This window comes from Gekko japonicus, unplaced genomic scaffold (genome assembly GCF_001447785.1).
Source record: "Gekko japonicus isolate JY-2015 unplaced genomic scaffold, Gekko_japonicus_V1.1 scaffold1344, whole genome shotgun sequence".
Lineage (NCBI taxonomy): Eukaryota > Metazoa > Chordata > Lepidosauria > Squamata > Gekkonidae > Gekko > Gekko japonicus.
This window is the reverse complement of record NW_015164226.1, coordinates 169,289-196,440: the sequence shown is the minus strand read 5'-3', so window position 1 is coordinate 196,440 and position 27,152 is coordinate 169,289. Positions and strand designations below refer to the sequence as shown.

The following is a 27,152-nucleotide window of genomic DNA, read 5'->3' as shown; positions in this document are numbered from 1 at the left end:
AGGGCAAGTCTGGGAAAGGAGTCACAGCCTCATCTGTACTCCATTCTCACTTTGCATGGAGCATGCAAGAAGATCATAGGTAAAAAGAATTCCCAGCTGGCAATACCACCTTGCCTTTTCCAGACAAGACCTATCACCATTTTTCTGGTCCCAGTACAAACTTGTTACAAGCTTTATTTCATTCTTTATTTAAGAATCTTGTAAGACATGAAAGAAACATTTTCAAAATATAAAAATCGACCAGGTCATGCCCCCCCTCAACACCAGTAAAACGTATCTGCCCCCGCCAAATACTTGGACCCTGCTTTTGGGTCAAGTCCCACCAAAGATGCCTTGTTGTAGGGCTTCCAAAATCCTAGCATCAGCATACATTGCTTCATGCCATTTCCTTTTCCTTCCAAAAATTAAATAACTGCTTATCAAGTGTACATGCATTTTCCTCACCTCACTTTCATTTTGATAAAGCAGTGATTTTATAACCCCTGGAGAATGGCAGTGGAAGCCCAGGAGGATATGGGAAACAAATGGAACAAAAGCAGTTACAGCCTGCACACAAATTTTTATGCCTGCAGTTACCAGATGTTGCCTTCCCCTTCCTTGCCAAAGAAATGTTAGAAAACAGAATAAGGGTAAAATTGCATTTCAACTACCTTTTACTGAGCCATTTAATATTGGGAGCAAGGAAATTATGGTTTCTGTTAACTCCTCCTACCATACAGAAAAATTACTGTGCACAACATAATAATGAACTGTACTTTTGAGTTTTCAGGACATACGCAAGGCATACTTCTGTCATTTATTTTCTCAATTTTTTGTTCAGTCTCAACGTTAACACAAAAATGTACATGAATTTTCTGAGTGCCTGCCAAGTCAAAATCAAATAAATAAAGAAAAACAGCACCAGACAAAACACAAATTTTAAAGGTTATGAAAGTGGAATAAAAAGACAGATGTGCACCTTTTGGGAGGTAAAGAATAAACCTTTCGTAATTCTAAGGAGGAGGGGAAACCATAGAAATGAAGACTAATGTAAACCAAACCCAAGAATTCTCTGAAGAAAAAGAAAACTGTAAAGAGTATGCAGATTCTAAGTGTACTGATTAAGGGCTTTGACTGGGAGCCAGGTGTATAACATTGATAAGGTTTGAGTTGGGTCAGTGACTAGTTTTGCCTGAAAGGCATTTTGACAAGGGAGTTGAAGGTGGTGGGCCAAACCCCACACTCTACATTACAACAGATAAGTTCTGTCACAGTCAACACTCATTCATGCCTCTCTCTTTCCTCTAGAGTTGGCAACATGGGAATCAGACAGCATCACTCAGTGAGCCACATTTAACACATGGAGGGGCACCAGCTGTATTTGACTCAGCCTTCCACTTGCACTGTACTATACGGGATATTCCTTCTGAGCAGAAAAACTACTAGTGTGTTGTATTTGTCACATAATGTATGATAAAAGCACATGTGTCTATTTTGTACAGAGATCTGCATTTGTTATATAATGTTACTATTCCATGAATGGTAGTCTCAGTTTAATGTTCTTTTGCCCAAAATCAGAAAATTTTATTATGGACATGATCCCTTTTGTAATGGGACTATTTCAAAAGTGGAGTGGCTCAGTTATTTTGGAACTCAACATTATAGAGAACATGTACCTGCCACTCAAACCGGCAGCTCCATTTTCCTCCTTCCTTCCCCCTAAGTCCAAAAACACTGAAAGCATAATGGGACACCACCATGTTATAAAATGAATGGGCTCCATAAACAGCAACCAGTGATGTTGGGGACATCATGACATCATGATGGAGAAAAGGGGAAGACGCAGGGCTTCTGTTTTCAGCAGCAACCACATATCCTCTGTGATACGTAATTCCACACAAAGATGAAAGGCCCCTTTGACCTATTTAGAATTACTCTCGTCTCTTTTGGAAAGTTCTGCCCTCATCAGTAGCTCCATTAGCCCTAAACAGACTTCAATAACTGTGACTTAGCCTGGCTACAGAGTACCTGTTATTTTAATAAAGCAAGGTGAGTATCACGGAAGTAATGTAGTACAGCATCATTCCACCAGTCGTGGCTGCTTAGGTTCATAAATGTAGTAGTACCCTAAAGGTATGTTCAGCTTTGAGTAAATGTCGTTCCAGAAACATTAACAGAGACATTCTTTTCACCCCTACACAGATGAAATATTCCTACTTTGTTGTTATGGCTGTCAAATAAAAGCCAGAATAGATATAAATATTGCTATCACTTATATCTACGGTGTGTGACCAGAGCCGCCTTCTGGAAATATATGCCACCTCCCATACTGCTTTGCAGTCATATTTAAGATGCCAACATATCTACACTCACAAGGCCCCATTCCGGCCTGCATTCCTTCTGTTTGCAGTTTCCAAAGATCAGTTGCCGCATTGCTCTGTTTAATGAAAATATTTGATAACAAGGTCTCACTTATAATGATTAATTAGATGATGCTCATTGCTTATTCTCCACCTCCAACTACATTTCATACAGGACATTAAAGCTCCAAAGTTACAAAACCTTAGCACGATCAGCTACATACATCAATGTAATTAGTTGTTCCCAGCACTCTGGGCTAAGAGATATGCTCAGTTATTATTACAGTAACGAGGAGGTAAGGGTCACTCCCTGGGTTGCTATATTCTAATTGTTTTCCAGACAAGCCCAATTTGACAGCACTGTAACCAGATCAGGCGAACTGTTAAGAAGAATTCAATGGGGGGGGGGGAGCATCAGCTTCAATTTATACCAATGATCTTCGGAGAAAACATTTCAGCAAAGAGAGTATTTTATTAGAGTATTTATACGTCCCGTTTTACTTAATTGTTCCTCACAGCAAGTTTACTTAATTAAAAGTAAATTACAACATTACACAGCTTGCAGCTACTATTTCCTAATTAGCAGACACAAACTCAGGTTGAGAAACGAAATAATGTAGAATAACAAAAGGAAGGAAAACTAGCAATGTTTTACCTCATGAATGAGAGCAATTAATATCTGCTGGAAATTGCGCCCCCTACTGGCTAGAAATCGGCTGATAGGTTTGCCATCTTTGCCCAAATGGATTGGAAGATCATAACACAGCAACATGCCGGCTAAAAGAAAAACACCACATTAGATGACTGGCAACAACCAACCTGAAGTTCATTGTTTTGACTTAACTGTAATGGTAACCCAAAAAAAGAGGAAATTAATATTCAGAAACAGGATTTTGAAGAATAGGAATTTGAAGCACCTTGACAATTCAATTGCATAATACAAGAACTGCCGGCAATTGCATAATACAAGAACTGCCGGCAAATACAATACTGATGTAAGAAAGGAAGCAAAAAGCTGAAAAGTGACTGTATAAAGGGCAGCAATTTTATGGACCACACATTCTGTAATAGTGCCAGAACCCATGGGCTTCACCTCAGTATGGAAAGCAGGAAGGATAAAAGCCCTTCTCAACTTGCTTCCATACTCCCACACTGTCCCTGCTCCTTGATTTCTTATATTTCTCAGCTTCTTGGCTTCCGTTCCTTCTGAAAGAGTCCATCACCAGTGATGGGAGTGAGCAGAAATGGCATTTCCACATCCCTATGCTCACTAGACCTGAAGTCCCAGAAGTCCCTCACTCTTGCAAGTGTTCTGGTTCCCAGCCACTGCCAGGAAAGCAATGCAGAGGACAAGTAATCCCTGATTTTTGTGGTCCAAGTGGCCTTTTAAACAATCCAAGTCCTAGTCAATCGAGACATTTTCATCATATCCTTTCTCCAAAAACTCAGAGTGTCATGTTATTTTGCCCTCCACACAACCTCTTTTGAAGTTACGCTGGGGGAGAGTAACTGGCCTAAGATCACCCAGCAACATTTGCGGCAGAGTAGAAAACTGAGTTAGGTCAATTGATTTTTTCATCCTTTCCCCATCTAACTGCTTGCTTCATCTCTGTCCAAATGCCATTGGTTCCTCAACTATTTCACTGCTTAGGAGACTATTTCATGGTGGGCTCATATACCTGAACCCCTTGGAATTCTGCTGTTCTGTGGGGAAAGAGCAGCTCTTATATGTGACAGAAAGGTCCAGTCATGATATGTGGATGTGGCTTGAGGGTGACTTTTCCTATTACAGCCAGACAATCACTTGCTGGGGCTGCCAGAGACATGCATCCGTAGCTACAATGCCAGTAACCACTGAGATTAGTAGAAACAGTTGTGGAAGGAGAGGAGAACAATTGGCTCAAAAAGTGCCTCACATAACACAAAACATAAATTTACTAAGGAACTGGGGAATACACCATTCATTCATTCCCAAGATTTTTTACCATTTACTTTGCTATTGCAAAGAGAACCTCACCTGCAAGGCCAGGCTTCAGCCCTGGCTGCTTGTTCCTTTCATACATTTTTAGCATGAAGCTTGGGACTCCTGATACAGTCTTCCCTTGATCTGACCTAACAGCACTTCCTCTCAGGGCGGAATGGTATATTCCACGAGGCATGCTGGCCATCTCCTGTTTCACCAGGGATGCTGCAAACTCTTCAAATGCTTGAGGGGAAGGGAGATGGAAAGAAAACAAGAAGGTGATTGACTGAGGAAACCAGAACCACCCAACTGATGTTGGAACCACAGCTATTATCGGGGAATGTTATGCTGAAGTAAGTGGTAACTCCCTATTTAGCTGACAGCTCGAAGGTCATGGTTTTCATAACTCCTGAGCAAGTTCCACATTCACCTCCCACTCAAAACGTCACCTCAGGAAACCTTCAATAAATGGTGTCAGATGTTCAAGCTCAGAAGAAAAAACAAGCAGTCAGAGCTGTTTTATATGTTGATCAATGCACCCTTTGTTTGATCCTTGGGCCTAGGTCACCACTATGGAATGACAGGAGTAGAAGGGACCTTTACCTTGGCCAACGCAACACCGAAAAGAAACCCCACTCACAGCCACTGGAGCCTTCTTGCCACTCAAAATACAGCAACCTAAACAAATATTTCAGAGAATTTGATAGGTAAAGTTAGATCAAGAACGCCAGAGCTGGGGCTTTTAAACTCTGGCTGAGTTCACCTCTGTACTTGTAAAATATTAATGAAATGGGGCTACACTTGTGAAAGCAAATGTAGGAGCTCGGGCAAAGTGGCCCCGCAGGACAGGGTCCCCAGCACCGTTACTTCTTCCTCACTATGAACTGCCAGAGCCCAGAAATTTCTGTTAAGTTTAAGAGCCTGTTAGTGCTTTTTATTATATAATGAAAAAAGTTTTTTAAAGGGTGGGGGAGGAGTTAACAACAACTGTTTCACATTAGGCCCATGGCTTTGATGCACATTGTCCTCTACCAGATACAATGGCTGGTTTTCCTATGAATTGCAGCAAGCCTGGGGATGAAAGACCATGCACCCCCTCACTCCTGTAAACCAGACATACACAAAGTGTCATGGAATCAGTTAACAGAATCCAGGACGACTCTGGAACGCCTTTGTAATTTTTAACTCCTTTTCCCAAACACTTTCAATTTTCCCCCTCATCATTACTTTCATTTCTTTTAACAGCGGGAGGGGGGGGCATCGTGAAAGTAATATTTACGGGAAACCAGGGGAGTTTTCCCACAAATGTGATGCCAGTTCTGCTTGCCAGACTGAAAAAAATTAATGTGATAACAAAACCAAGGCTTTGTTGGCACTATATGATATCCGAGCTATATATCTGGGAGGTTTGGTCCATGTTTACACAGGATTTGTTTCACGTTATCTGCTGGACAATTGAGACAACTTAACACAATTTACTTATTTATATTTATTTATTGGATTTATAGCCTGCCCTCCCCTGTGCAACAAGGCTCAGGGCAGGTAACAACAGTATTCATAACACAATAAATATAAAAGTTATTCCTCTATGTGGTGGCAACAAACCTTTTCTAGCCTCTGCCGTGCGGCCTCCTCTTCCAAACAGCATTAACACATTAGGGCTGCAGTACTAGGAACACTCTCTCGGAAGTAAGTTCTACTGACTAAAATGGGACTTGCTTCTGAAAAGACTTGCTTCAGCTTTCTGCCCAGAGTAAACAACCTTGATATGTTTTGCTATATCCTCTGACTGGGTTGGATCCAAACTGCCACTTCTACTAACAGAAGGGCACTTGCACAAGAGCACTGTTTCCTCTTACCTACTGCAAAACCCCCACACCACCTCACACAATTCCTGAGGGTCTCTCTGCCTTCAGGAGCCACAGGGGGGGGGGGGCAGGGAAAAAGAGGGGCACAAGAGGAGTTCTACTTGCAGCTCTTTGGCTCCAACCATTATGTTTTATGTTTCTGCCATATTTCTTTGATGCTTAACTCTTTAATGTTTGTGAAACTTCCCTTATCAAAAGTTAGCCATTTAGTACACCTGAGTTTGTATTAATAAAACATTACTTTCTAATCTGGTCATTTAACAGTAATTTCAAGAAACTACTATATGCTGGCAAAATGATATTAAAATACATAACGAGAAACTAGTATCTGAATACATGTACCTGGTAAAACTGGAGGAGGTGTGAGTAACAATAATTTTACATATGAGGAACCAGGAACAGAAAGGTCAACCTCTTTCTCTTCCTCCTCCTCCTGTTCATTGACATCCACATCTTCTTGTTGGTTCAGTTCTGGTTTTGCCTGTACAGGTGAGAAAGACAGCAATGAAAAAGAGAGACACTGAAAAAGGTATACCACATGATGGGAAACTAGGAAATAAGTTGTCTCAGTTAAGCCCAAACTAGGGCAAGAAATCCTCTCAATTGAATGCTATACATTTTGGGGAGCCAAATTATGGCTTTTTCTTTGCTGCCATGTGATCAGTGTACTACTCATCATCTTTATCATGCCTGACAGCAGCATCAATTAGCCAGTTTCCAATACAAAATCAGACATGACTACATGACCTTTCAACATAAGACTTTGGTGCAACTAAAACAATTAAGATATTGGCTAAGAGTACAACAGCACAGTACGGACAAGTGTACAATTTACAGAGATGAGGGGCATCCTCTCTCCTATCTTCCTCCTGCTACTACACTCGTCTTTCAGGCCACACATTATTATTCTGTTTATTAAATAAAAATGACCACGACAAATGCTATTAAAATACTCTGGTGTGTATCCAACCATCTGTGAACTGAAGGCATCAAGGCTTGCCCATTTCCTCCTTTTGCTGCAGCCCACTGGTGCCATTAAGCCAAAGTGCCTTCACTTATGGCGACCCTGCAAGGTTTTCAAGGCAAGTGATGAACAAAGGTGGCTTGCCATTACTTGCCTCTGCATTGCAAACCTGGACTTCCTTGGAGGTGTCCTATCCAAGTACAATCCAGGGCCGACCCTGCTTAGCTTCTGAGATCTGATGAGACCAGGGCAACCTGGGCTATTCAGATCAGGGTGCAGCTCACTGTCTCCCCAAATTTGGTTTAAGGGATCAGCAGACCCTCAGGAAAAGTATAAGGTTGAAAGGAGGACTGTCGTCCATTGGAAATCACCACACCCTTTTCCTCAAATGGAAATCCCATTCTATAGGAGGAGTGGCATGGTTTGATACAGGCCACTGTTGTTTCCAATTCAAATTTAAAGTATTTCAACACATAAACTTTTTAATATTGGTCACCCACACATACATTAATTTCTTGTTTTTACTTGGACCTTCTATTAAGTCTGAAACGGTGCTCCTTAGTTCTGCAATATGGGAATCTCATTCAACGTTCAAAAAACATCTTGTGAATGATCTGGATCTACAAAAGCTGCAAGTTTAGAATTTGCTATTTGAGGGACACTTTTTTTACGTTTTTAATCTAAGCCCAGAGGTACAGGAAAAGGCTGCTACCACAACTGGTATGGTTTTGTTTCAGTTTGTTGTTTTGATCTTCTCCATCCTCATGCTGGCCTGTTCAAAAAAGTGCTCTCAGAAATCTCTTCATGAGAATACTGCAGTTCCCTTCTGTCACATAAACCTTTACCAGAATTTCCAGTCTCCTCATAATTAGGAAATCCAGAAGCAAATCAGGACTGGTTTCTTTCAACATCTGTTTCCAGATAATTTTCTTTCCCCCATTTCATTGCATTTCTGACAAGTTATCATTCAACATCAATATCAATGTCTACCTGTTCAGGAAGATGAAGAATGGTGTGATCTTCAGAATCGAATTCCGAAAGAGATTTGTATGCAGAGCTGGCCACAAGAGGATCCTAAACAAGAAAAATATGGCTAGCACATGCCACATTATATAAGAGCAAAGAAACAGGTGCCTCTGTCTCCTCACTAATACTTGAGAAAAAGCACAACAATTTCAAAGAAGGTGGATGTGAATTAAACAGTGAATTCCTATAAACTTGCATACAGTTTTCTGTAGGCACTGGGGATAATGCTGTACATAGGCTATAGGGAGATGACCTCTGGACTGAGGTTCAGATTATATATTTTATAGACATACACAAGAGTTAGGGCAGGGCCTGTGACTCAGTGGAAGAGCATGCAGAAAGTCCCAGGTTCAGTCCCCAACATCTCCATTTAAAAGGACCAGACAGTAGGTGATGTGAAAGACCTCTGCCTAAGACCCTGGAGAGCTGCTGCTAGTCTGAGCTGACAGTACTTACCTTGATGGACCAAGGGCCTGATTCAGCAGAAAATAGCTTCATGTATATTCATGTATGCAGGGCTTTTTTTGTAGAAAAAGCCCAGCAGGAACTCATTAGCATAATAGGCCACACCCAACAAAAGAAACTCATTAGCATATTTTCCTTGGCTTGTTTGGGGGCTCCGTGGCTGTGGGGAGCCCAGGCAAGCCGGCCCTTAGAGGGGAGGGGAGGCAGTTTAAAGTGCCTTCCCTTGGCTTGCCCGGGCGCCCCGTGGCTATGGGGAGCCCGGGCAAGCCCCCCCTTGAAGGGAAGGGAAGGCAGTTTAAACTGTCTTCCTTTTGCGCCCCTGCGGCTGCGGGGAGCCCGGGCAAGCCAGCCCTTGGACAGGCCGGGGAAGGCACGGGGAGGCAATTAAATGCCTCCCCGATCTTTCCAGGGACCCCCTGGCCCACCTGCCTTGGAGTCACTGGGGGGGGTTTGCTGCTCTCCAGGCCTTCCTTCTGTAGCCACACACGCAGAGGTTTTGGCTGTAGTGGGCATGGCCAACTCTGAAGCCAGCCAGAACTCCGTTCCTGTGCGTTCCTGCCCAAAAATAGCCCTGCATGTATGCAGTTTTTACATACTTGGCAAAATAATTAAGCATTGTAATTTACTGAAGCAGACAAAATAATACAGCTGGGAAAACTCAAGTCAAAATGCAATGCCCCTTTCCCCATCCTCAGCTAAAAAGTTAAGCTTTCAACTGCCCTCGCTCAATGATTCCTTGTTGGCCTCACAAACTCAGTGGGCCTATACACAGTGAAGTTATCATTCCTACCTGTATCATCTGATACAATTCATCATACAAGGCATGCTGAAAGTTTCCCCACCCTCACTAGAAAATGGATTATTGGTGGGGATATTCATGAGATTTATTTATTTATTTATTTTATTCCAATTGCACCCCACTCTCCCCACCAAAGCAGGCTCAGGGCAGCTTACATAAAAACACACATATAAATACAATTAAAAGAATTCATAAAACACCATAACAATTAAGATTAATACTCTAAAATGCTGGAATAGGGTTCAAATAAAGTGCGAGATCAGAAATGTCAGATTAAACAGTGTTGCTTAGGTGATCGTCATGATGGTATTCTTACACCAGCTCAATTGATCCATTTGTATGTGCGGTGGACCCAGGCAGTGAGTTGTAGGTCAGGGCACAGGGTCACTTCTCAGATGTTTACTGTGGCTCCTAATCAAAGGCCTGGTGGAAGAGCTCCATCTTGCAGGCCCTGTGGAACTGTAAGAGGTCCCGCAGGGCCCTGATCTCTTCCGGGAGCTCATTCCACCAGAATGGAGCCACCACTGAGAAGGCTCAGACTCTCATGGTGAATTATAATAAATGGTGGCTCAGACTCTCATGGTGAGTTATAATAAATGATATGGCTGGAAAGTAGAAAATTTACCACAAGGATGGTGTGTAATATACATACAAGCCCTCAAAGCATTCTAATGCCTGCGGTTAAGGAGGCAGCCTGTGTTGTGTGGTAGTTAGAGTGTCAGACAAGGATGTAGGAGACTCAGATTCAAATGCATGCTCTACCATGGAAGCGACCTTGGGCCAGTCACTCACTCCTAGCCTAACCAAACTCACAGTGTTGTGAGGATAAAATGGAAGGGAGGAGGAGTTGGTTTTATACCCTGCTCTTCACTACCCGAAGGAGTCTCGGAGCAGCTTACAATCACCTTCCCTTCCTCTCCCCACAACAGACACCCTGTGGGGTAGGTGGGGCTGAGAGAGTTCTGAAAGAACTGAGACTGACCCAAGGTCACCCAGCTGGCTTCATATGGAGGAGTGGGGAATCAAACCTCGTTCTCCAGATTAGACTCCGCCATTCTTAACTACTATACCAAACTGGCTTTGGGTCCCTACTGGGCAGAAAAGTGGGATATAAAGTATGTAAACAACTTCCAGCTATCCCCCATGATAAAATGGCATCCCCAACTTTGAACTAGTTAAGAAATATGAGTAAAGAGGCGTGGTAAAGTCAAGAAGGCATGGAAGAACAAAATAAAATTGAAAAACGTATTTGGAATAGAGCAGTAGGGTGAAAATCAGCCTCCATGCCTTTGTTTTCTGAACCATAACTGTTTCTAAAAATAGTGCCACTCTAGAGATCAGCTGCTGTCTTTATAAACACTAGGGGGAATATACAACAACTAAACATACCACAGACAAAACAAAAACATTGCAAGAAACAAGGCACTTCCATAAACCCAATCCAGGGATTATACTGTTATTGTAAAGGTAAAGGTTTCCCTTGCTCGAAAGCCAGTTGAATATGACTCTAGGGATGTGGTGCTCATCTCCATTTCCAAGCTGAAGAGCCAGCGCTGTCCAAAGACATTTCCATGGTCATATGGCTGGCATGACTAGACACCGAGGCGCACGGAACACTGTTACCTTCCCACCGAAGTGGTACCTATTTATCTACTTGCAATTTCTTGCTTTCGAACTGCTAGGTTGGCAGGAGCTGGAACCAGAGATGGGAGCTCACTCCATCATGCGGTACTCAGGTCTCGAACTGCTGAACTACCAACCTTCCAGTCTGCAGTTCAGCGTCTTAACCACTTGAGCCACCACAGCCCCTTATACTGCCAGTCAAAATACGCAATTCTTATAGTGTGGAAACAATCCCCCCCCCCCAGGTTTCTTGGTTAAGCCCACATCACCAAACTAATGTGCAAATACATGCAGTCAAAAGAACCATGCTCCTTCCCCATACAAAAGTATCAAACTTGAGGGAAAGCAGCACTGGCAGGGGAAGGAGGGAAAGCATGATTTGACACATGTGATCAGAGATTACCATGTTACCAAAGTAATGTTTGACTGTACACAAATGGGCCCTTTAGCGACAGTGGTCCCCTTTGAGTGCTGTCCAATTTGGGCATCAGAGTGAAAGCATAGCTGGTCAAAATGAACCATCAAGCCTGTCTAGTCTCTGACCTTGCTTTGTGTGTGGCTCCACAGGAAGCTGACAACTTGAGCTTTAAATTTCTATTAAAATTAGAAAAAGATAAAATCACTCAGAGATATGCAACGCAGGGATATACAATGTCTTTTTATTTAAGCAAAAGCTTAGAAAATTCAGGCGAAGCCTCTTGGTGTCCTACAATAATAAGCCATGATGGACTAGCATTTTCCAAAACTGCCAACGGGTTTCATAAGTCAGTGTGTAGCAACTGGAATGGTTCGAGCAATTTAGCCTGGTTCCAAACACAGACCAATGGGTCTTACGATGCTAATGGCATTTCAAAGGTCAAAAAATACACTTTCAAGCCAATGTCCAACGATGTGTGATAAAAATGCAAGCAAGTGTCATTTTTGTTCTGAGAAAATAACTGACATTTAAGTGATCCCACAGGGGCTATTCACACCCCATTTACATTGTTGTGGTCTCAATGACATTAACAGGACGAAAGTGGTGAAAGTCTGTTAAACTCATGTAAGTCACTTATGAAAACATTACCCACATATTTCCACTGAAACGAGGAGGTAGAATAATTGTGTTAAGTATTTGACAGTTGCATGGTAGTATTCCTATTAAATGGCCAGGTGGCACTGAAAGCAGATCTCAAACATAGCTAACATTTGACCTGTGAGAAGACACAGCAGGTTAAGCTGCTGATACACAATACTCAGAAGAAAAACAGGAATATAATCATTGCATTTGCTCTAAATTAGTGGAAGACATTGTGGCCTTAGTAAATTAGCACCAAAGGGGCTTCCAGCGATGTACTCTGAGTGTTCTCATTAGCCAAGCTTGTGGCTTCTCAAGCAATGTACTCATGCTAAAATGGCCTTTCATCTCCATGGGTTTTTTTCTTTAAGCAAAGAACCTTCTAATGGTTGAGGTGAACAACTTGCTGTCAGAAGTTATAAATACTTTTTCTTTATTTCTCCCAGCAGCCCATGGCTACTACTTTTTTATGAATGCATCAGCTAGACCTAATTTGCAACCTGTGACTAAATTCAAACTTAGGTCCATCCAGGGTCAGACCCAGAACCTGTATAACAAGCAAAGTGTTGGAATACATAAAGTACTAGAGTAGATCCAACCATCTTCCAAGTAGCCTTCTTCCAACTTAAGTGGCTCTTCCTCCTTTCAAGGTATTAAATACTGATACTGGAAGCATAAGATACATATGTATAATGTGTGTCATAGACACAAGGACTGAAGCCACTGCCATCATATGGTAGCTGCAGCATTAAACTAGGACTAGAGAGAACCTGGGTTGTAATACTCACTCAGCCATGAAAGCTCATAGAGTGACTCTGGCACTGTCTCTCTCTCTCTCAGCCTTACCTACCTCAAGACCTCCTTGAAGGAACAGTGAACTATAAATATGACAGAGAAACTGAACATGAATGAAATTTAATTTAATGGGTCTGCTTTGTATTGAAACATTCAGTTATGTAGTTGAACACTCTTACATCTGAAGAACAGCTTTTAAAAGCATACTTGAATTAGGTGAGCACTTGCTACCCTTTAAGTGGCCCGACTGAGGCATTAATAATAACAATAGCACTTGCTGAAATGCTGTGTAAGTGGAATGCCATTCAATATTAACCAAGATGATAGGAACACTTCTGAAATGCCAGGTAGCATCTAATGCACACATGAAGAAGTGGCACTCCTTGAGGCTAAGACACATACCTCATATTCATTTGAATTCACTGTTAACGAAGGCACCAGGGAGAACAGCTCACACAGTGTTTTCAAAATGAGTGGTCGGGTGTCACAACTCAGCTTTGGCGAAAGTGCATTCCATGTAGAGCGAATACAAACAACCTAGAAGAGGAATGAAAGGTGCAATTACGTTGCTCAAAAATATCCATAGCCTAGTGCTTGATGAATGCACTTCTCTGTATCTTGATGTGGGATGGTGAACCAGATATTTTTATACAGAGCTAAAATGGTGAGGAAATCAAGTGAGTTACTTGTCCTGCAAGTATGTTATTAAGTAAAATCAACTACAAAGTCACCTCTAGTGGGTCCTCGTGTCCTAGGGCAACGTTTTAAGATAAAGAGGAATAAAAAAAGGTATTTCTAGTTGCCAAACTCTAACTAGCACTGGGTAGATTTTATGCTGTGTATTACAACATTCTAAAATGCAAACAGGATGGTAAAACGGAATAATCCTTTTTTAAATAAGCAAATATTATATTTGGGAAATAGACATCGTTTGATATTGGTTGAGGTTAGATTGGTCATAATGGCATGCTCGAAGATCAATTGAACTGTATGAAAGTACACGAAACATAACTGATTGTTATGCATCAGGTAGCAGAATCTGGTGAAATGCAAAATGAAGGTTTACAATGGTAGTCCCATTTATCAAAATTAGGACAATACAAAGCAGGTGCTTGCAGACTACATAAAAAAGCTGTGGCCAGGAAGAACAATCCATCTGAACTGTGGCTAAGAACCATATTTCACAACCATCCTTAAACACAGTCACATAGCAACACACAACTATCTGTGGAAGCTATGGAAAAGGCAGAACAATCTAGTGCACAGTAGTATAAAGCATTAAGAGGTTTAAAGCAACCCATTCCCTAACCAGGTTCACTTTAAGTGTGCACAAATACACAAAAGTTTAATGCATATGAAATACCCAAAGGAACTACCTGGATAGGAAGGTCTAAACTTTGACTGAAAGTGCCTCCCTCGTCTAGACTTAACCATGCAAGTATGAGAACCAATGGCTTGCATCCATTCTTGATTGGTGGAGGTATTTACGCCTTTACAGGGACAAATTCAGGATAATGACCTACCCATAGGCACCATTAACAAACCACTCCAACCCAGGGAACATGTTTGACATACCAGCAAATATAGAATTCCAGACTGGTTCCAGCAACCACAACACAGCAAGATTTTTAAGACTCTCATCATTTGGTTTAAAAGAAAAGGGGGTGGGAATCCTATTTTATATATGGAGAGAGCATTTGCACTCAGTAAACTATTAAACTAAAGTGTGTGCCTATTAGCCACAAAAATTATAGCTTGGTAAGTTAACAGTGAAGTAGTTTGTTTCTGGGATGAGCCTCTAGAGTGTGCTTTTAGAATGAAACAGTTCAGGAAGTTGCAACATACGTTCGACTAAGAAATGTATAAATATGCACTGATGGCATACGATCATGTATTAAGTCGCGTCATTTATCAAAATATAGAAATTGAGGGAGTTTCAACAAATCCAACAGTACCCGGACATCAGGTGCTTGCAGACTACATAAAAAAGCTGTGGCCAGGAAGAACAATCCATCTGAACTGTGGCTAAGAACCATATTTCACAACCATCCTTAAACACAGTCACATAGCAACACACAACTATCTGTGGAAGCTATGGAAAAGGCAGAACAATCTAGTGCACAGTAGTATAAAGCATTAAGAGGTTTAAAGCAACCCATTCCCTAACCAGGTTCACTTTAAGTGTGCACAAATACACAAAAGTTTAATGCATATGAAATACCCAAAGGAACTACCTGGATAGGAAGGTCTAAACTTTGACTGAAAGTGCCTCCCTCGTCTAGATTTAACCATGCAAGTATGAGAACCAATGGCTTGCATGCATTCTTGATTGGTGGAGATATTTACGCCTATACAGGGACAAATTCAGGATAATGACCTACCCATAGGCACCATTAACAAACCACTCCAACCCAGGGAACATGTTTGACATACCAGCAAATATAGAATTCCAGACTGGTTCCAGCAACCACAACACAGCAAGATTTTTAAGACTCTCATCATTTGGTTTAAAAGAAGAGGGGGTGGGAATCCTGTTTTATATATAGAGAGAGCATTTGCACTCAGTAAACTATTAAACTAAAGTGTGTGCCTATTAGCCACAAAAGTTATAGCTTGGTAAGTTAACAGTGAAGTAGTTTGTTTCTGGGATGAGCCTCTAGAGTGTGCTTTTAGAATGAAACAGTTCAGGAAGTTGCAACATACGTTCGACTAGGAAATGTATAAATATGCACTGATGGCATACGATCATGTATTAAGTCGTGAAATTTATAAAAATACAGAAATCGAGGGAGTTTCAACAAATCCAACTGTACCTGGACATATCCATTAGTTAGCTAATGGATCGTGTTACTTAATCAAGTGTAATCTCAGTTTCTCCCACCAAACCCAGTCAAGGGAAGAAATTATGGGACCTGGATTGATTAATTGGGGGGGGGGGGAGCCAGCAGGCCCTCCAGCCCCCTGACCTCCACTTTCTAATGGGACTTAAAGCAAAAAATGTCATTTAAAAAAATCTCACAGGGTAAAACGTACACTTTTAGCTATACTTAAAGTAGCTGTTTGGATCCCAGCATGTGTGCTTGAAGAGGCATGTGTTTAGTGATTAGGCCTCTTGCCTGCAGGGCTAGAGTGGGGTGAGGGAGAGCAGTGACTGTATCACCCCACCCAGAGTAATGATCGGTCCTAAGAATTTTTGCAAGAAAAGAGGCCTCTTAATTGCTGATATGAAAACTTCAGTTTAAAAAGCTTGCTCTTAGAATGGGATATTTTGTGTTTTTGAAAAAAAATAAACATTAATGACTGCTGATGCTCCTCCTTCCACACTCCTGGAAATTCGTACTTCTTCAAACTTCACCTATGCGAAACTTTAACAAGGTTTATCAGAGCCAGTCAAAAGTTGCAAGCTGAAAAATATCTATTCTTATCCCTCTTATACACTGTTGATGATAACCATTCAGATACAGTTAAGAAACAGGGACAGGCTTTACATTATGATCATGTTAAAATGTAAGCATTCATCTCACAGAGGTACTCTCTAAATTAGGGTTGCCAGTCTCTACACAGGGCCTGGAATTCTCCCAGAATTACAACTGATCTCCAGAGGAAGCCTCATTGGCGCAGAACAGAGGGCCATAGCTCAGTGGCAGAGCATCTGCTTGACATGCAGAAGGTCCCAGGTCTAATCCCTGGTATTTCCAGCTGAAAGGATGAGGTGGTAGGTTATGTGAAGGGCCTCAACGAGAGACCCTGGAAGGCTGCTGCCAGTCTGAGAAGACAGTACTGATGTCACTGATGACATTCAAGCTTTGCTTCAAACCTTTCAAAATATAAAAGAAATATACAAGGTATCAAACCGACCTGCTATTGTGGACGTCTGACCAGGGATGGTTCCAGGTTTCGGGGGCCATGAGCAAAGTGTTCCCACAGCCCCCCCCTCACCCTCCACCTACCACCAAGATCCTTGTTTGTACCATTCTTCCCTCCCACCCACAAGCCTCCCATCTGCTTGTCTGTCCTTTGTCTGCTCAAAAGTACTGCTGTTGCCCTTGTTCACAGCTGACTGAAGCCCTTTCCCCAGTGCATGCAGCAGGGAGCATGGGCAGTGGAGTGCTAGGAAGTGACTGTGCAAGGGGCAAGAGCAGCAGTATGCCCTGAGAAAAACACTTGGTCCTGTACAGCATACAAGGTAGGGTATGTGCATTCAGATTTACCCGAGCCAAAAATAATACCATATTGGTATTATTCAGGTATATTTCAGCTTCCCAAATATATCCGGGTTTTCTTGGGAAAACCAAAAAATTGCTCCTGCCTCTCAGCTGTTTGTCAGGCAAGCTTATGCAGTCCCTTTAAACTTTAAAGGGACTGCAAAACTCAGTCCAAAAATCAGCCAGGGTGGTGGGGAGCTGAGAGCTCCCTGCCCCTTTGGATCTAGCTGACTTCTCCTGCAGCTCGGTTTAAAATAGTCTGCAGGAGAAGACAAGCCAGCCCCAGGATCGGGCTGTTATTTTTTACTGGTATTTTTCTTCTCGGGTCTATTGGACCCAAAAGATTTCGGAATTTCTGAAAAATCCTGGATCTGAAAACCATACCAGTATTTGGAACCAGGATTTTTTGGGAATCCTGAAGCTTTGGGAGTCCAATAGACTGAAACCAAAAAACACCGGTAAAAAAAACCCAACTGCACACCCCTAGTATTGCTGATGCTGGCTCTGCGTTGACATTGCACATAATCATAGCTGAAAGAACTCGACCTCTCAGTCAAATATTTTACTTGGTAGGCATTAATGCCCCCATTCTCCCCTCCACTCCTTCTGTTTTTCCAAGATCTCAATCTCTGCAGGGAGCAAGCCACTGTAATAAAGACTTCAATGGATTTCCATGCAGTCCTTCCTTGACAGAAGTGCACAAAGTTCCCTACTGGAATTTCAGCTTTCACAGACTCTGCTACCAGATCTTCAGAATGCTGCCTGGATTGGTTATCTACTATTGCTGATCACCATTCAGATCTGTATTATAAAGGCAATGAATAAACAGAGAGAGGATGAGTGAAATTGCCTGGAAAATATATAGATTTCATTCTTCAAAAACTGAAATGAAGGGTCAAGCTAAAGGGAGAAAGACTACATTACAGTTACACATCTGGTTTATATTCAGGCTCAAAGGAAGTAGATGCCAGCAAGAGTTTCATAATATATACAAAATTACAAAAGCAAAGTTGTTGATGCCTCTGCCAAGAGGGAGAATCAAATATCTGTCTGTGCAAAGAAATGAACTGATAGCACCCTTATGAAGTTCATTCCACAAGGAGAGTGGCTTAATGAAAAGCTCTGTAGCAAGGGTTGTTTTTTTTAATTTGGGAAAAAGTTAATCAGTATACAGGGCATCAAAAAGTCATTGCCAAATTAAGCAGCCACTACCAAGGCTGTAAATACACTTTTAGGGACAATTTCAAACTCTGTAATGCTTTCAGGAATGCCTATTTAGTTAAGCCCTTTTAACAAACAGGCAGATCCCTGAATACAATTCCAGCATAACTAATGTTGACAGCTACTAAAACTTAATCTGATTATACATTGAATGAAAATGACACTTCTCCACCCCCACTTTCAAAAACACTATTCTCAGGAATTAGAGACTAATTCATTTACAGAACACAGAGGGAGAAATCTTCTAGGACTCAAGAGTGGTCATCATAACCGCATTAAGAACTATAGATCAATTTATTCTGTAACTGCAAAAAATGCAAATTGTACAGGACTTCGTCTCAGAGCGACGATCATCACTCTTTGTAAGGTTTAGTGCAGGAGGTCTTAAAATCAAGCTGCAATACAGTACTACGCATTCATGCAAATAGAAGCAATCAGCCTATGCTAGTACTTGCAGTAATCGCCATTCAACAGTTCTAAGGAAACATGGAGCAGTATAAAATACATATATAGCATAGTGCACAATATTTTATCATTAGAACGCCCTGATGTGTATAAGGAAAGGTCATATGTCCCTCGAAAATGGTGCAAGCTACCTATAGGTTTTATAAATTCCTGTATTCCTTTGGGGGGGGGGGGATCTGCTGACAGAATAAATTTTAACATATTTGATATACTAACCTATACTTTCATATGTAATAGTAAAATGATTTATATATTAGTTTAAATTAACTACACTACATGTGAAATTATAGAAGCATTAAAAATACATTGTAATTCTAAAGCTAATATGTCACCCTTTCCCCAGTCTTTCAAATCATGTATATAAGTCTTAAGCAAACTAGCTCACCTATGGTGCTGTTTCTCAAACACCTGCCCAGGCTCAATTAAGAATAGTTTCTCTCTCTCTCTCTCTCCTCTCTCTCCTCTCTCCCTCCCTCTCTCTCTCTCTCCCTCTCCTTTACTGCCGGAGCTCCGCTCCTGTGCGCTCCTGCAGGAAATGACCCCTGAATATCAGCACCATAAAAAACTAGACCTCTACACTACAGGTCGCGTGTCTACAGTGTGATTGCCATGGGGACTCACAGCCGTATGCTAGACATCAGTTCGCCGTGGGGACTCAATTCGGAAGCAACGCAAAGGCCCAAGTTGGCTCAGAAAAATGGTGCAGGGCAGGAGGATTCCTTGCCTTCCCACCCATGACATTTTCCCAGCCCAAAATGGCCCAGGTGTGTCATTTGCCCTGTTGGGAAACTGCACCTGCACTGAATGCTGGCATGTGCAATTCCCTGACAGGGCAAATACTATCCTTAAGTGCTGTTTCAGCTCAGGAAAATGGCACAGGAAGTAAGGTAGAAACACCCATGCCATACTCCCAAGCTGAATTTGGCTTCTGCAGGTTTTAAATCAATGTCTCCCACAGTTCCAGTGTGGCTACAGGAAAAGTGAATTGGGTCCAGGGAACCCAGACCCAACCCATTAAAAATGTATTGTGTTGTTTGGCCCTCAGGCTTACTGAAGAAGTAGCCACAGCTGTTCCCTAGTACACTGCACCTCCTAATAGGATGCCAGTCCCCTGGTTACCTCTAGCGTCATTGGCAAAAGATTCAGGCTGAAGAAAAAAGAACACAAGATATAGCCCATTGGAAGGCAATAACAGATGAAGAAGACTGGTCTCTGCTGCTATTGAATCAACTGCATCACATCCAATACAATTGCTCTGGAAGCTAGCAACACCTATATCCAACTTCCTGTGGTCCAATCTGCATTGGTCTTTCCTGCTGTTGTGCCACTGACCCCACATCGTCTAACAAATTTCTGTCTGCATCTCATTCCGCATCTGCTGGTTCAATCTGCATTGGACTTTCCTGCCGCTGTGCTGGCAGTCCCAAATCATCTCACTTTTGTCTGCATTGCTTGCCACAGCCATTCCCGTATTGTATTGACTCAGCATTGGCTGTCTGCATCATTTTATTGCCCTGTAGTGGCAACTCCAAGATCACTAGTGTCTCACAGGGTTATGTGGATCTGGTTTTCAGTAACAGCAATTGCTCCTCTCTGGCCCTGAGCCACTGTGAGCGCCAAGCAGACAACTGGAGCCAAACCCCCCCACACACATTTTTCTCCAATCATGTTTCTTTGCTGGAGGGTTAGAAGCATGCTCACCTGAACCATTTGTTATTTCCTGGGGCAGTCCCCAGAACGCCCTGCCTGTCAACCATGGGAATTTTGTGTTTTTTACCCAGCTCTTTCAGTCTTTCCTGCCCCCCCCGCTTCCCCCTCCACCAGGTCACCCCCCATTTACTTTCTGGGGGGGGTAGCGGGTGCCATTCCCTCCCCACAGTGCAGCACCCTGCTGGCACCCCTGAGAGCCCATTCCTCCCCCCTCTCATGTACGCTCTCCCTAAACATGATGCAAATGGCAAGCTTTTATACTGAGCCAAATGGGAGGCAATGGAAGCCGGCACCACAGCTGAAAGAAGCATGGATGTCCTTGACCCAAGTTAATCTGGCTTCAGATATGGTTTTTCAGAGAGAAATGCAGATACAAATCTTTTAAATAAGCAACAAATTATGCTCCACTTTCTATGAGATCTCTTTCCAGACAGACATCCACCACATTCTTCCTAGGCATTCTCTCCTCTCTCAGCACATTTTTTTCTCAGATGCTGTGGCTGGGATCCCAGTGATAAAATCCAGTAACACACGGCACTTCCATTCATGGAATGGAATTTCTCTGCCTTTCCTTCCAGTTGCATCCCAACAATCTCCCCAAAATGCAGCAGAAGACTCCCCAGAAACAATGTGAAAAGCAAATCCAAGATCCACAGTGGGAGGGGAAATCAGTAAAAATTGCCCTCACTTCCATTTGTAGACATTATCATTGGGAAACAAGCCATTGGATTGATTCTAGAGACACACAAACCGAGCTCTGCTCATGCAGTAGGGTTTTCCTAGCTCATATCCTTGAACCCCAGAAAAAGCTGTTCCCGGGAACTCTGAGACCCCCTGGAGCCCAGGATATTGCATACATGGCTTCAGCTGGAAGGGAGTCAACAGAACTTGGCAGCTCTGTCCTTGAGTGACAGACAGTGCATTTTATTTGCACAAGGAACCCTTCCAGTCTCAGGCATTTCCCTATACACCAAACAATCCTAACTGTTCCTAGGTAAACCATCTGCATGGACAGTTAAATGCATGATCCATCCAGGAAAAGGGCTGGTATAATATATGGAGCATGGAAAGATGCTGCTGTGCTTACTCGCTGTGAACATATCGATGATCATACTGTGGCATCTGTCACACGTAAGTGCAAGGCTAGTATCAAGAATGACCAAACCCACAGCAGGCAGGTGGGCTAACTCTATTTAGCATTTAACATATTACTAATGAATTTTGATCCATTTTTCAATCTGCATTTAAGTCTGATCAGATGGTTCTAAATTATTTCAGGAAAACCAAACATAAAATCTATTTGATAATTATTTGTTTATTTGATAATGCATTGATATAACTGACCTGCCTATGAGACCATGACTCAGTGAATTTTCTCAGAATGAATTTATATAGAAGTTGCTAAATCTAAAGACATCACTAGGGATTGTATTAAACTTAGACCAATTAACCTTTGCCTGAATAAGCGTATATCATTGCATGTGAGGATTTCTCAGATGTTGTTTAGATATACAGTAGTTAATTGTTCATATTAGACAAATATTGATTGTTGCTCCAGTTGAAATTTTTTAGGAAAGTTGGGAAAAGGGTTTCCCCCCCCCCCAATTCATAAATGTTTGCCAAAATAAGGAAAAGTATGGGAAAAGGGTTTTTCCCCCCAATTGATAAATGTTTGCCAAAATAAGGAAAAGTAGTAATTCTGGGTTTGCTATTTTCATTAACCAAATATAAACACTCTCAAAGAAAAACAAAAGATGGAAAATTTATGCAGATTCAGAACTAATCTATGGTCAAATATTACAGCTGAAATATTTGACAAATTAGAATAATATGAGATGGGAATGAGTCAATGGAAAACATTTAACATGCAAGATACACATTCTAGAACACTGGACGATTCAGAGATTAAAATTTGATGTAGGACTCATTGGATTTTTTGCACTTCCATCATATCTGATTTGTGAGTTAATAAATGCAGGCAACTGCTTATTTTCCTGTCTTCCATGGATATGGTGAACAACTGTTTTCATTCATCTGTATGAGATCCTTTTGATATTTTTTTAAACTGTCACTGTATTTCCCTTAATCTATTTTTCCCCATGGTTAAGTATAACCAGTTCCTTCTATCTGTCCTCCTAGGATTTGCCTTCCAGACACTTAAATATCTTAAGCTGTTCTCTGAATCCTCTCCAACTTGGCAACTTCCCTGAAATACAGAGCCCAAAACTGAACTCCATGGTAATTCTAACTGAACTCCAAAAGGAACAAAAATATGCTATTACCCACAAGACAACTCATATTTCCTCCCCTACTGCACATCCCCCCTATCAATCTGTACTATCAAGACCACGATGGGCTGCAAGCAAACCACAGATAAAGCATTGTAGAGATGGCACTACTGCTAAACAGGGCAAGGTAGTCAGGCAGAAGATGCAGATTCTAGAGTAGTATTAAAGGGCTGTCAGATGTCAACCATTTGGCTTATTTTTATAGCCTAAGGAAGCGTGCCTTTGGGTTGTCCATCTGAAGAACCAAAAGAGTTCAGAATGTCCTGTTTGGAAACAGATTTTTGCTGAAAAGAATGCGCTGTTTGCTGTACAAGCCCAGGCCACAGGGTTTGAATGGAAGGCTTCTTAATGGGGGGAAGAAAGATTTGGGGTTTCTTATTTTATTCTGATTTAAATGGAAATGTTTTAACTATTATTGTAAGATGCCTTGAACCATGTTTTAATAAATAAATATAATAAATAACTGATTAATAGGTAAAGTGAACAGAGGGGGTGGATTCCTATTTAGATCTCAAAAGTAGGGTTACGAGGCCCTTGGCCAGGGGTGGAGGATCCCCTAACCCCAGCTCTCAGAGCAGCAGTGGAAGAAAAAAAAATTACATGGAGATTAAGGCTTGCAATATGACATCACATCCAAGGAAAACCTAGAAGTGATGTCAGTCCTTCTACCATAGAGTTTCTGCCAGTTCCTAGAGAGGCATGATATCCATTCTGGGTTTCCATGGAAATGTTACGCTGTCACCACTGGCCGCCCCCAATATTCCCACCCCCTGTCTCAGAACAGTTGCCACTTCAGAATCACTGAAGCCCAGAATCATTAAGACCACCCCTGCTCTGACTCCTACTCACCCCAGCACTTAATAATAAGCATATTATTATAATAGACAATAAGATAATTATAATAGATAATAATAAGCATATTAATATAATAGAGCCAGTTTGGTGTAGTGGTTAAGTGCGCGGATTCTAATCTGGGAGAACCCACTCCTTCACATGCAGTTGCTGGATGACCTTGGGCAAGCCATAGTTCTGTCAGAACTGTTCTTGAAAGAGCAGTTTCTGTAATAGCTCTCTCAGCTCCACCTACCTAACGGGCAGTGTTCCCTCTAAGCTGAGTTAATGTGAGCTAGCTGACAGTTTTTAGCCTCCAGCTCACACATTGTTTGTCTCAGCTTGGGAAGGATGGCTCCAGAGCAAACTAATTTATGCAGCAGCCAAATCACTGGCTCACAACTTTAATGCCAGTAGCTCACAAAGTAGAATTTTTGCTCACAAGACTCCACAGCTTGGAGGGAGCATTGCTCACAGGGTGTCTGTTGTGGGGAGGGCAAGGAAAAGGAGTTTCTAAGCCACTCTGAGACACCTTCAGGTGGTGAAGGGCAGGGTATAAATCCAATCTCTTCTTCTTCACGTATGATCTACCACTGACCCTTTGGTGGCAGACAGATTTGTACATTCATCTGCACAATGTCATACAACATTCTCCATGAAGCAGAGGGACTCAAATGCCATTACATGTTCCCTCGTTCTGTGTGTATTATCTAGACACGAAGTAAACTTGCTTTGAAAACCCTACAGGGTCGCCATAAGTCAGCTGTGACATGACAGCAAAAAAAGAAAAAGCTTTGAATAGCGACCGGATCATGCCAGGTTTGGTGCCAATGAAATTACTCTACTATGAATTTCTTCCGTTCAGCATAGCTGATACCGTAAACAAAATATTCCATTCCTATGGGTGCCTACCAATCATAGAACATCCTTCAGCATGACACTGAGCCCCTTGGATCTTTCATATTTAAACCCTGTTTCAAGACAATTGCTTTAAAGAAACGCAGAAGCTTAAATCAAGACTCTTATTCACTGAAACAGTGTAATGGCACTCTCCGTTATGTAGATTGAGTCACAGTATTATTTCCAGCTTGGCGACATTCATTCACCAACTGTGATTTGCAGCCAGGGATCTCGGCTTCTCTGTTGGTAGCCAGCCCCTGCCCATAGTAGCACATGACAAAGTCAAAACTTCCCCAGATTTCCAAGCAACTGATCTTTTCTCTGAATGCTCTTAGACTTTGGTTGACATACAGTATATCACTGGCATTATCTAGAGCAACATAAAAGAACGGTTTCTTGTTCTTACACCAATCACTTCCAATAAAATTCTCCCACCAAAAATCAGGTGATTCAGCCACAGTTTAAGATAATCTGATGAGATATAGATTAAGTATCATACCACAAACAAGTGTATTTATTATACTGCTTCCAAAGCAGACACAACAATGTACACTTATTTGTTTCACTGTATAAATATTTGTATCATGGTCTCTCCCAGTCGACAAGACTCGAAAATGGCTTACGGCTAGCTAAAATCTCAGTTCACAGAAATACAATACAATGCACATAGAAAGGAGAAGGCTATCATAGTAACTGACCTCTGTCCTCCGTCCATGAGTCATCAAAAGCCCATGGGAAAAGGCTCTGCTTTACAAAACCTCCACAATCCTTTCCGTTTGTGAGGGTTGTCACTGCCCTCAGAAAAACTCCGAGTGGAGGGCGGGGCATAAATCCAATCTCTTCTTCTTCTTCTTCTTCAGACCTATGATGGCCACTGACCAAGACCTAAGCAGAAACTGTTTTCACTGACTTGAATGGAGAAACTGCTAATAACCCCTGATCTGATTTGGGTTCAAGCTGCCTTGTGGGGGTGGAGGTTGTATGCCATAAAAAAGTATGGGCTGAGGGCAGATGATGTGGCAGCCGTCCTGATGCTAAGCATGTTGTTGTTGTTCAGTCGCACAGTCGAGTCCGACTCTTCGCGACCCCATGGACCAGATCACGGTAGGCCTTCTGGTCTTCCGCCGTCCTCTGAAGTTTGCTCAATTTCATGTTCGTTGCATCGCTGACACTGTCTAACCATCTCATCCTTTGCCGTCCCCGTCTTCTTTGACCTTCAATCTTTCCCAGCATCAGGGTCTTTTCCAGTGAGTGCTCCCTTCTCATTTGGTGGCCAAAGTATTTGAGCTTCAGTTTCATTATCTGGCCTTCCAGGGAACAGTCAGGGTTGATTTCTTTGAGGATTGACTGATTTGTTCTTCTTGCAGTCCAAGGGACTCTCAAGAGTCTTCTCCAGCACCATAGTTCAAAAGAATCTATTCTTCTGCGCTCGGCCTTCCTTATAGTCCAACTCTCGCAGCCATACATGACTACTGGGAATACCATTGCTTTGACCATGCGGACTTTTGTTGGCAGGGTGATGTCTCTACTTTTTATCATGCTGTTTAGGTTCGCCATCGCTTTCCTCCCAAGGAGCAGGCGTGTTTTAATTTCATGGCTGCTGTCACAGTCTGCGGTGATCTGGGATCCCAGGAACGTGAAGTCTGTCACTACTTCCACAGCTTCCCCTTCTATTTGCCAAGGAGTGATGGGGCCGGATGCCATGATCTTAGTTTTTTTGATGTTGAGCTTCAAGCCCACTTTTGCGCTCTCCTCTTTTACCCTGAGTAAGAGGCTCTTTAGGTCCTCTTCACTTTCTGCCATTAGAGTGGTATCTTCTGCATATCTGAGGTATGCTAAGCATACCTGGCTCCAGTCGATACTCATAAGAAAGACCTCTTGGGAATTTTACGTAAGCCTTCTAGAATTCCACGCAAGGAAGTTAAGATGTAAATGTAATAAACAAGATTAAAATACAATTGTAAAGATAACTACCTGCATCTGTTCCATTACCTTAAATCCATGATTTTCAAGCTATGAGAATGAAAGTAAAGAGGTAAGCCAGAAAAGTCCTAGCCATGGAAGGTTTAGCATGAAGAAGAAGAGTTGGTTTTTATATCCTGCTTTTCTCTACCCTAAGGAGTCTCAAAGCAGCTTACAATGGCCTCGCTTTCCTTTCCCCACAACAGGGTTCCTTGTGAGCTAGGTGTGGCTGAGAGAGTTCTAAGAGAACTGAGACTGGCCCAAGGTCATTCTGCAGGCTTCATGTAGAGAAGTGGGGAATCAAACTTGGTTCTACAGATTAGAACCTATCGCTCTTAGCCACTATACCAGGGGTGACCACAGTTGCTTAAGGTAAGAGCCACATAGAATAAACATCAGATGGTTGAGAGCCACAAAACATTAAGGTAAGAGCCACATAGAATAAACATCAGATGGTTGAGAGCCACAAAACATGAACAAATATAACCCACATGTTTTAACTGGGAAATGTGCAAATTTGCTTTGTATTAACATTAAACGAGACTGCCAAAAATAAAAACAAAAGGGGTAAAAACAGATATTGATAATGATATTTAACTTTAGATGGGGAGGGAGAGGAGAAAGAGAAAGAGAAAGAAAAGGTGGAAAGAGAAAGAGAAAAAAAGCATATA

The 27,152-nt window shown here is 42.0% G+C and overlaps 1 protein-coding gene across 1 annotated transcript in view; it reads right to left on the bottom strand.

Annotated features, from left to right (window-relative positions):
• FOCAD (focadhesin) overlaps positions 1–27,152 on the bottom strand; it is a 175,828-nt gene that overhangs the window by 76,990 nt on the left and 71,686 nt on the right. The window contains exons 16-21 of the mRNA XM_015408559.1: positions 13,302–13,436; positions 11,591–11,641; positions 8,125–8,208; positions 6,513–6,651; positions 4,357–4,545; positions 2,995–3,116 (exon numbers count right to left, since the gene is read on the bottom strand). Coding sequence (XP_015264045.1) covers positions 2,995–3,116; positions 4,357–4,545; positions 6,513–6,651; positions 8,125–8,208; positions 11,591–11,641; positions 13,302–13,436 — 720 coding nt within the window. The remainder of the gene's footprint in view (positions 1–2,994; positions 3,117–4,356; positions 4,546–6,512; positions 6,652–8,124; positions 8,209–11,590; positions 11,642–13,301; positions 13,437–27,152) is intronic.